Below are 11,385 nucleotides of genomic sequence, written 5' to 3'. Positions count from 1 at the left end.
CATTCCTGCCAGACATAAGTGTAATAGCAGGTTATAACGTACATTTCGTAGGCAATCTATGTTAGCTCTGATTACCTATTTGGTCACACAGGCCTACCTACCTTGTGACCCCACATAACCATCGTGTCCATTCCGCAGATACCGATGGGCGCTGGATTGTATTGGTTTTTGATTAGATTTTTTGTTGTTGTGCAAAAGTACAATTAAATTCTTAATGTAAGCCCAATGTCAACCATTTTAAATAATTATAGTCTACGGTTTTCTGTGAAGTTTGCAGGACGACAGCACAATTACATTTAAATAGAATTCAATATAAAACTCTTATTAAAATGCTTTATCAGCTGTCTCTGAGTCCCTACTATTCTTTTAGCAATCTTTGTCATTTTAATAAAAATAAGACAGTGAAATTAGTATTCTATTTTTAATGAGAGCAAATAGGCCTATACATTTGAGTTGCTTCCTGATTTGTTTTGAAAAAATCTGAATCATTACAAAATATATAAACCAAGGTCTTGACTTTCTAGTCCTTTGTGGACCGTTGCCAAAACGCACTAATCTCAACGAAAAATAGGACCTATTTCTCTACTATAATTGGCACTACAATTTTGCTAAGAAAATGTCATTATGAACCACGGCAAAGACGAGGTAAACCTATTCCTGCAATTGGTCTATAAATTCGAAATATAGTCAACGTTATTTGAAATTAGGACAACGGGAAACATGCGAACTAAAGCAGCTTCCTAACTTTAAAAAAATAAACATGTCACCAAAATATTTCTGAAACCTGCAATTCTATAAAGCACATTTGCAACTTTCATCAGTCCTTTTCACAACCAAGGCAAAAAAGGAATCTTAAAATCAGTTGGTCGAAATCATGACAACCAGAAACAGAGACAATTGCAACAAGTTTACTGGAAAGCATCTCAAAAGCAAACTGTGACATCAGGTTGTGATCATCCTGTTACATTGAAAGCATCTGATTTATACATCCAACACAGATGTCAACAGAAAGACCTTATGTTCTTCGACAAAGACAGCGTCATAAACATCAAGCAGCTTTCTCATTTTTATTAACAGTTTATAAAATCTGGAAACAAGACCGACATCTGCTGGCCTATAGCATTGTAAAGGCTATATAAACTCTTATAGAGGACATGTAGGTCAACAAGACATCGATTTGATTCACTTTTTTATTAAACCTTCCAAAAAAGTGCTTGATAAACTTTTGCAATGAATAGGGTAAGCTACACCTCAAACTGAAACGGCATGACCTGGAACATATAGTTCACACTATAATTGGTTTAGGATTTCTCCATATTTGTTTTTCTCACCGACATGTGAAATCAAATGACAAATGCACCCCCATTATACCTCTTAACATTTAAAAGGTACTAGCTTGACATAATTATTGCCTGTCTGACAAAGTATATTGTTTGTTTAAAAGCGGATTGTTGAAAACTAAAAGCCATTTGTAAACAGGTAAACGCTGTACACAAGGCATGCAACTCTTTCAAATAGCCTACGGGTGGTGATTAGCTTCAAATGGACTTCCTTTCATTTTGGTCATTACATTTACTAGACTTGCAACTATAGTATATATATATATATATATATATATATATATATATATATATACATATGCACATACAATCCTGTCATTTGCTTTTATACATTACATAAAAAATCTGAATGATAAATGACACTATAAAGTACGGACTTTTCGAAATAATTTGGTACAAGATTGACAGAGCTGAAGAGAATTAAAATCAGAGGAAATCATCTTTTATCTTTGAAAAATCCTTGATCTGTGCTACTCTCCCTGATAGTCACTGTCAAAAAGTTTGTGGTCACATCAGTCACCAGAACCTTCTCCACGTTGTTCAAGCAAGGCTTCCAAGTCACCTCATCCGTTTGGCCCAGGATCCGCGACACAGGGATTTTGGCGATGAGTGAAGGCTTCCCCCTCTGTGGCAGCTCTTCGCTGGGTTGATGCACATTCTTTTTGGATAGGTGCTTTAGTTGGGGAGGGGATAAGTAGTTTGAGGGGCACTCTTTAGTCCTGCAGGCCTGGGAGTCTGAGCCTATTCTGTGTGAGTGCAACATGCCCCTGTCTGGGCCGCAGTGCTGCTGTGTGCTCCCACTAGCCACGGGCCTAATTTGCTTGTGGGGATAACCACCCAGCTCCTCCTGGTGCCTGTGGGCTAGTTTAATCCCCCTCATCTCAGACCCCCTCTCTTCACCACCGGACAGGCCCAACTTGGCCAATTTGAGTGGGCCGTATGTCGCCTGCTCCTCTGCCCTCCTCTTGGGGGGCGACAGGGCGGCGGGAGGAGCGTTGAAGGGATTGTCCTTAAATCGCAGCTTGGGTTTGGGCCCTCTCTTCTTGGGGACAATCACAAAGCCATCGGGGCCTCGGGGCCTCTGGAGGACTGGTTGACGGTGCTCTCGGATCGGTTCTGGGGGCCTGACCCGCACACTCTCGCCCCTGTTGACGGTGCTGGGTGGGAAGATGGTGGGGACCACGGCCCTCAGCCCCTCTCGGGCTCTGGGGGTGATGACAGGCTCTGGGGTTGGGTAGGTGACGCGTATCCCCCGGACCGCATCGCTCCTGAACTCGTATGATTTGGCTTTAGCTTTAGCTTGTGCCTAAATGGGGAAGGAAACCAGAGAAGAAACACTTTTGAACGGGGAAAATCTTATCAACAAAGATGGAAAATTGAAAGTAGGCTATTGCCATGGCAATATGGGAAATGTTTTTCCACTTCTCCAATTTCAGTGGGTATAATGTTCTCTTTCATAAAGACGAATTTAAAATGTCAGTTGAGGATACTCTTTATTTGTCATTAAAGATATATACTAAGAGTATGCCAGCCGCTTTATAATGGCTTAATAAATGCGCACTTGCAATTAGCAAAACAATTTTATAACAAAGAGTATAATTGCAACAATACATGTACACAATTATAAATGAAGAAGGTAGACAAAATCTTTACTTCTCATTATATCCCCTGAAGAATTTACAGGCTACACCAGTTTGCTAGCACTTTTACACTTTCACAATAGTTACTTGTTAGACATGTCTTTGCAGCTCAGTTTGAAAACAGCCATTTACAGGCCTGCGAGAAAACCTGCACTCTAAATAAGATGCCGCTATTAAGCAATTGTCATAGTCGGCTCTCGTGAAAAGACACGCGCATTCGTTTGATGACGTCTTCAGATTTTAAGATTTCATTTAAAACCAGTCCCATGCAAACTTTTGGTCTTAGCTGTAACGATTGCTTTACTGATGATTACACGTCAAAACGTGCTAACTTTTAACCGGGCCGAATAATCGATGCACACCCGAATAGACGAACCCTCGCTTTTATAAGCACATTTTATATTCCACCCGTGTAGGCCTAAATGGAGTTCATTTCGAAATATAAACAATTAACCTGGCATGTTTATTGATCAATTTGGCTACCTGTCAATCCAACCAATTTACCATGATTCGTTAAAAAAAAAAACGTCTATTAGCACCAGCCTAACTAATTAGTCTCCCTAAATACACATTCACACCTACACAAATACACATCTAGCACTAAATATAATGTTGCCTTAATACCGGTAGGAAAAAAAGGTGATTCTCATGGGAAAACTTGACACGTGGGATCCTTCAAACTTGCATATTTACGTTAGTGCAACAACTGCTATATATTAACCAGATGAAGAACCTGTGGATACACAGTGGGTGGAGACTGTGGTCTGTTTACATGACACATGCTAGAAATCGTGTCCAACCATGCAGCCCTAAATTCAGTAGATTCCACAGTATCATTGCGTGTTGGATGGATTATTTTCAACAATGCATGCATATCAACATAGCTACCTTTAGCAGGAATGTCTTCGGTTTCGGGCCTCTCTTTTTGGGCCCAAATAGTTCCCTTTCGCGCTCCCTGGAACAGCAAGACACCCATTTTGAGTATCAAGAGAGTGAAGTGCAATAGGCGACTTGCGTGACGGATGCATTTTTATTTTGCTGTGCAGCTAACATTGCATGCAATGAATGTACAACATGAACAGGCCCATATCCATACAATTTACCTCTCTTCGAATGCGACGAAGAGGCGGGAGTCCAATATATTTTCCTCCGGTTCCCAAGTGCTAAATCTATGGAGAAAAAATACAATTGACAGAGGTTAGTTTTCCACTACATTGGGAAAGCAAGCGAAGATACGGGCTAACGTTAGCTAGCTTGCTAACACTGCCAGCGTGCTGCGCTGACTTTGTCACTAGCAGATGCCACCTAGCTAGCAAGCGAACACTACAGCTAGCAGACAGCAACAATCCATGTAGAAGCAAGGTTCTCTAGCATTAAATTCAACGCAACTTACTTCGGTGACCAGCCCTTCCATTTCACAAGGTATTCCATTCGACCCTGCGTGTCATCAGAAATAGAAAAAGAACGCTTCGTTAGGGAACTGCAGTAGCGCGTTAAAGTATGTTATGCATGTTAGGGAAATGTGTTTCACATACTCTCCTTATTCGCCGTTTGATGATAGATTCGGCTGCGAAAACCCGTTCCCCAACTGCAGACAGCTCCATGTTTACTTCAATCCAGCTACCGTTAGCTAAAGCTTGGTGGTGAACGCTAGATATTTTTCTCCCCTGTCTCGCGGAGTGAATTCCAGACATCCCATAATACTCCTGCACAGAAAAGACGTCATAAAAAAAAATGTGTTGCCTAGGAACCGCAGTCGGTAGAACCATTTAGAGTAAACCCATTGGGTTACCCGTTGCTACGTGCCCGCGGTTGCTAGGTGAGTAGGAGGAGAGTCCACTTCTGGAAATTCTTAAGGGGGAAATGGTGAAATTAGCGCGGTGGATCAATTACTCGGATTATTCGGAGATCTTTAAAAACATATGTCGCCAGATATATAACGCAGAACATGTGCAGAATGAAAAGAAATGAACAATGGGAGCAACGTTCCTCAAATGTAATACGCCAAAGAGGTGAAGGAAAGCAGATTGAATGTGTGCACATTTCAGTTATCAACTGAACTGTCACACAATATTTCAGTTTAAAGTGCTCCTAATCAATAGTTTACAGTCATGGTAAGGTAAATTGTATGAAGAGACTAGGAGATAATGTAGGCCTAAAGGAAATGCCCTATGTCTAAATAGAACATAGACTATAGATCACATTCATGTGCAATAGTTTATCCTTATTCCAGTTCTCTTGATCCCTACAAGCAGCGTCATGGGTGTTTTGTCTTTTTTTCTTGCAATAAATGGTGTCAATTATAGTCTCCATTCAGTAGGATATTCGTTTAAACCTAAGCTACAGTTTCCATACACGTTTGACTTCATTCAACGAACACAATCGAAGATGTCTAAATGTGGGCATCAGATAACACATTGCACCTTTAGCTTAGTCGTAAGTATTTACCTAATTTATAGCCTTTAAAGTGTTTGAGTAGGCTAATTGCCATCAAATTGTTAGGTAGGATCTCAAATAAAATGATTTAACCTGAACATAAACTTTTAGACCAATCGGGAAAATATTGTAATTATAGCCTATTAAAACAGAAATTGGCCTATTGTTTGAGTTTGTATGGAAGTAGGCCTATGCAGTCTAATTAGTTGAGTAGGGCTAGGCTTCATATAGAAAAACAAAAGCTTAGAATAGAGCGTGTAGGCCTATGCATGGGCCTCAATTAAGCAAAAATATGTTCAACTCACAACACCAAGTGATCATAGCACAACCACTCAACAAGGGATATATTTAGGTCTATAATTTCCACGAACCCGTCACTTAAAACTAACCATCAAATCTCGTGAGTTGCAGTCTCTAATAATTCAGCCTTGGAAAATGAGTTCGCTGACTTGAAGTGCTTTAAATAATTTGCTTACTTTCATTACGATCTGCTCAAATAATTAGACACATGTGTGATAAATCATGTTGTTTACACAGCATAAATCAGTCAGCCAGGCCTACTGCGTTTATCCACGTTAGAGCAACAACTGAAGGAGTATGTGGAGTATATAGGCCATATGTACAAGAAAGACAGGTTTGTCAGACCAAAATAGATAAAATAATAATAATAATAATATCCTTGTATTTATCGTTATTGTTAATTGGATAGGCCTACATATTTATTTTAATTGTTTATTTATTAATACTAATAATAATGATCATATTATTATTATTGTTATTATCTGTATTATCAATACTATTTAAATATTATTTCTCTAAAATAAAATGTGTATGGCATTATAGCACAGATTCAAATGAACAGCTTCATGAGACTTGTCGGATCGGAAAAGGTCCATTTCAATAATGTCCCGCGTGTTGGATTATTGTCAAACTTTCCATTCGATTTTTTTTGTTGTCGGAGCATTAATTTGTCTAAATATTAATTTGCAGTGCATTCAACTGAAGGTTAAACTCACGACACCAATTGATTGGCGGCAGGTAGCCTAGCGGTTAGAGGCGAGCAAGCAACCGGAGGGTTGCCAGTTAGAATCCCCGGTCTGGTTGGAAGTGAGCTGGCAACCGGAGGTTTGCTGGTAGACCTATCAAATCATAGATTCCATTGCCTGCTGTTGTGTCCTTGAGCAAGGCACTTAACCTCTCACAACAATAGCTCCCCGGGCGCCCAGTTGTGGCAGCCCCCTGCACCTTTCCACAAAACCTGTAGGCTTATATGAACGGTTTGGGTTAAAAGCAGAAGTCACATTTCGGTTGGACCTTGTGTGCAATTGACCGATAAACTGATCTTCTTAATCTGACAGCTATTTGGCTGATCACACATCTACAAATCATTCGCAAATATATTTAATTGAGGACTAAAAATAACATATCCATATGCTCTTGAAACTTCATATTAATTCAGACCTCATCACCAAGTCCCCTTAAAGAAAACACACTCTAAAAGTTCAGATTGATTTTCAAACAAGATTACAGACCTACATTATGAACTAAATTCCACGAACAAAAAGGCATTCATTTAACACAAACATCCTTCCATTTAAGAATATAGGCTCATACGAATGATGATTTCCTAATTAGGTTGATCTATGCCTAGTCATATAAATACAACTATATCAGATAGGCTAATCAATCGGATAATATTGCTGTTAAGGCCAACACATTGTTGAGTTGAGATGGACGCACAACCATTTGACAAAAAGTATATTGATTCAAATATGTCTCAGATGTCAGTTTTCTACAACTTTGGTATTGGCATTGTCTCATTTCAACACGTTTGCATTGTCAAAGCATGCAAAGATCACGAAAGCCTTCATCTTATACTTCTAGACTATAGGCTTTTACTCTCAGGGATCATTTGGCCCCCGTGAGCAACTCGTTTAGGAGAAAACGCATATAGGCCTATGATAACATTGTTTCCCTGATAGACCCAGCCATAATCTATTTCAAATAATTTGATCTTGACTAATAAGCAATACTTAAATACCATTTTCCGATTCCTCGACAAGAATGGAGAGAAGAGGCAGGCCTTATATATAATTGAATAACCTAACTGAGATAGACTAATGGTTGTTTCAGTGTAGCATGCATGTCGATTTAAATGTATAGCGGGCCACCCTAAAGCTTAGAGACATGCAGGTCCATACAGTCCATACACAAAGCAAATCTCAAACGCTGACTTCATGCCTAAACCACGAAATAGACTCTTCATTGCTTAATTACACGCCTATAGGTCAATCTTGATCAATTGGAAATCACAATAGGCTAATGGCAATATTGCGCTGACAGGCTGCAATGGATATATGGTTGAAACAAAGGACCCCTTCTTTGCCAATCATTGCATGTTATTGCATTGTTTGTTATGATATCAATTAGGCCCATGACGGCACCCATGCAGACACATCAACATCTAGTCAATTACAAGCAATTTCCTAATGTAAATGCTCTCAAAACCCTGTTGACATAGCAGCAGTACAGGACAAAGAAGACATGCAGAAAATAGGCTAGATGGGATATTGTACCGTCCCTCGTGTTATTATTCGTCATATGCATTTACATTAGGTTTTCATTTTGTCTCATGTATTTTTCCACAAGCAAACATGATGCCAGTAATACATTTTGTGCATCGCTTTACCGGAGGAAGACGGGCTGCGGGACTCCTTTTATGGGGTAAGCATTGGTCTCCGCGCGACTGCAGTGCAGAAGTGGTTGCAGCCATATATGGGTGCATGGTCGACCTGTTAGAAGATTATTGGTTCGCTCGTATCTGGGCAACCGCCATTACCTATAGCTCAGAAAAGCAAAAAACGAACATCATGCAAAGGCAAGGACATCATGCACAAGGTGAAGAACGAATTTTAATTTCTCCTCTCCTATGCAGACACGCGAACACATAATTGCCACAAGCGCGCACGCACTCTTTCTCACACACAGAGAGACACAGTTATCATGTATTTCAAGTCCTCTGTGCTTATTCATTATTTGTTGTGAAATTTGCATAACAACACAACTTCTTGGGGCTAGTTGTCTAAAAGCTTGGCCAACATCTGTCACATTTTGCATCGGACATAATTCAAATGTCACCTTTATTTTCATCCAGTTGGTCATGAAAGGAAGTCACATCTATAACCAAGACCTTCAAGCTATTTTCATTAGGCCTCTAAACGAGATCACATTGCCGTGCACACAATATTGCCAACACAAAAGTTCCAGGTTACACTTTTTGCTGATAAGGAGGAGGGATGTGGAATGTGTGCGCAGAGGGAGAGAAAGAGGCATCGGCAACTTCTGTTTGTTTCGATAGAGCTTAATTGTATAAATTACAGGGCCAGCCAAGGTATCTGTGAAAATAAACTATGGCACAACATTAAATCCACAAGACCCAACGCGTTACTATAGACTAGCATATTCATAATGTCAAACGTTTCCAAACATAATTTAGAACAATATAATTCCCATAGGAACAATTCACAGAGAATGGAATGTATAGGCCTAAATGAAGTGACATTGGTTGCAAAAAACAACAAAGTTGTGAACATTCTGAGATGACTGAAATAGACTGCCAAAAGAGATCACCGCTCTCGCGGATAGGGCTGTAGAATTAGAACACTATTATACAATATATCTATATCTCTATGGTTGGAGGCAACAAGAACAGAATTGATCTAATAATGTAATATAATAAAGCAAACGCTAATAGTTTTGTTATATTGCCACAGAGCCGACACTTAACAAAATGGGTTGGGTTTGTTCCGTTGGCAGGCTGGTAACATTTTTTACTTATGGTCTCCAGACAGTTAGGCTACAGACATTAACCTTATAACATTAAGACATCTAATTTATTTAATTTATATCGGTTTCGGTGGTGTCACATGCGCCCATTTTAAAACCTCGATAAAAAAATAAGCTGGATAGACTAAAAGAGACAGCCATTTTCTCTCTCGTTCTCTGCGCGTTAAGGTGTCGATAGCAGTTTTTTGTTTTATTCCGGGGCTCCGCGGCAATGGAATGAAATAAAATGGTCGAGAGTAAAAGCTTCTGCTCTGCGGTTTGTGGTTTGTCAAGGCGATGGGTTTTTGCGACACATCATCGCTGAAGTTTCGCAATGAGGCGTAGGGGCTAAGGGCAACTTTTGCTCTCGACTGTGCAGCTGCCACGACTCAATTTACAGTCAGTCCGCCATGTTGATGATCATTTAACTGGAATTCTTCACACTCTTTACACTGTCCCTAGTTGCGTTTGTAAATCTACTATATCAAAAAACTGCATGACAAATAGGGGAAGACAGATGATAAATCGGCCACAGGTTGACCTCATTTGTCATATTTTCCCACATAAATTAGACTCGCATTGTGACAAATGCAGGGGATAGCTACAATATAAGCCAAAATGTCAACATTTGTTTGCCAACACCGTCAAATAAGTAGGGTACACAGAAACATTGGCTTTATAGACAACAAAACAACATTTGAATCATGTATGAACAAACAACCGGGAAATAAATACACAGCAACAGCCGATGGATTTATGAACGAGAAAACGTTCAGTGCCATTGTAAAATAACAAACAATTTCATCACTCCAATCCAGTATGAAACATTTTCCTATAATACATAGATTTCCTGTCAATCTCCAATTTAGCTAATGTGTGTGTGTGTGCAGGTTAGAGAGAGGACATGCTTTACTTCAAACAAATTGGACCAAAAAGTATACGGACTTTAATCGAACTTGTTTTTAGGGCAGGGACACACGTTTTCCTTTTCGGGAAAAATTTCATGTCAAAGGTGCATGCGAAATCATTGCAGCAATCTCTGCAATTCGGAAAAATGATTAGGCCAACAAAACATGCCATATAAACCCGGTCACTTTTTAACTAGATACTCTGCTCTTTACAATTTGGTACCACATTGTCCATATAACTTCAAAAGGTTTCAAAATAATTTATGAGAATGGATTGGCGGGGGAGAAGAGTTGGCATGGGGAGGCAGATCAAGTTGGCTAGTTGAAGAGCGAGATATTTGCAGCGGTATTATTGTTTGGCCCTATTAATTCCCATTATTGTGGGCACCGACTGATTTATGAAAATGTGGCTTTTTTCGGGTCATGTAGCCTTCTTAGGCCTACATCTGATCAGCTAAACATTGTCACCCCCACTTACATTGTGTAAGCTATTTGAGCGTAGCCTATAGATTTAATTGTCTCTGCATAGTTTCCAAAGTTAAATTCATTTATGAGCAATTATAGGAGGCATATCAATTTATTCTTTCAATATAAATGGTTCAATGACGCACCATGGTAAATCATCTCGATGGAAATCGGTCTGCAGCCTATAATTCTATAGCAATTTTAATGCTTCAATAATGCCACCCAGTGAATGTTTTTGGGGGGGGATTCTTGTGCCAACTTCTACAAGTAGACTACAAGCCTGTGGAGCCACCCGATTGCAACAAAACTAATTAATATGCTTGCAAATTAGCCTACACAGGCGATAAAAAGGCCTCGTTGGCCTTACAGGTGTTGATTAATAGGCTTTCTAGCTTCAGTTGCATATAGACAAACAGTTTTGTTGGACAGGTTCATACACATTGGGAATTAAACCATATGCATCCAAGGTGGATTTCATAGGCCTAGGCTAGAAACTCAGTAATTTCCTCACATGTGAACAACAACCATGGATTATGGGGTTGTACCCTGGAAAAGGTAGCTAACTAAACTCAACTCCACGACGAAGGAAGTCTCTGATTAACTCCGGCAACAGAGTTGAGTAGAGACCAAGCTTTGTGGAATTCAGCTCTGACTACTTCCATTTGCCCAAGGTCGATACAAAATGTTTGCAACATTATAAAACGCTTACTGTGTACCTAACTTTGTCCTCTGTCATTGCATATGCCTTTCTTTGTTTGCTGAAATCCATAC

General features: G+C 39.6%; 1 protein-coding gene across 1 annotated transcript; it reads right to left on the bottom strand.

Annotated features, from left to right (window-relative positions):
• Nucleotides 1-893: 893 nt before the first annotated feature.
• On the bottom strand, nt 894-5,914 carry LOC109866077 (chromobox protein homolog 8-like). The gene is made up of 6 exons (XM_020454632.2): nt 5,806-5,914; nt 4,516-4,686; nt 4,374-4,417; nt 4,084-4,149; nt 3,869-3,935; nt 894-2,646 (listed from the first exon to the last, which is right to left on the bottom strand). The coding sequence occupies exons 1-6, from the start codon at nt 5,806-5,808 to the stop codon at nt 1,777-1,779; spliced, it is 1,221 nt and encodes a 406-aa protein (XP_020310221.2). The 5' UTR covers nt 5,809-5,914; the 3' UTR covers nt 894-1,776.
• Between the last annotated feature and the right edge of the window lie 5,471 nt (nt 5,915-11,385).

This window comes from Oncorhynchus kisutch, linkage group LG20, assembly GCF_002021735.2.
Source record: "Oncorhynchus kisutch isolate 150728-3 linkage group LG20, Okis_V2, whole genome shotgun sequence".
NCBI lineage: Eukaryota > Metazoa > Chordata > Actinopteri > Salmoniformes > Salmonidae > Oncorhynchus > Oncorhynchus kisutch.
The sequence above is the reverse complement of the archived record's forward strand: the minus strand, read 5'-3'. Positions and strand labels throughout refer to the sequence as shown.

What these genes read in the sequence shown, in the direction of transcription:
- LOC109866077 (XM_020454632.2), bottom strand. An exon ending in TCAAACGGCGAATAAGGAGA is followed by an intron (nt 4,418 to 4,515) that starts GTATGTGAAACA and finishes GATGACACGCAG; the next exon opens with GGTCGAATGGAATACCTTGT. An exon ending in TTCGTCGCATTCGAAGAGAG is followed by an intron (nt 3,936 to 4,083) that starts GTAAATTGTATG and finishes TTGCTGTTCCAG; the next exon opens with GGAGCGCGAAAGGGAACTAT.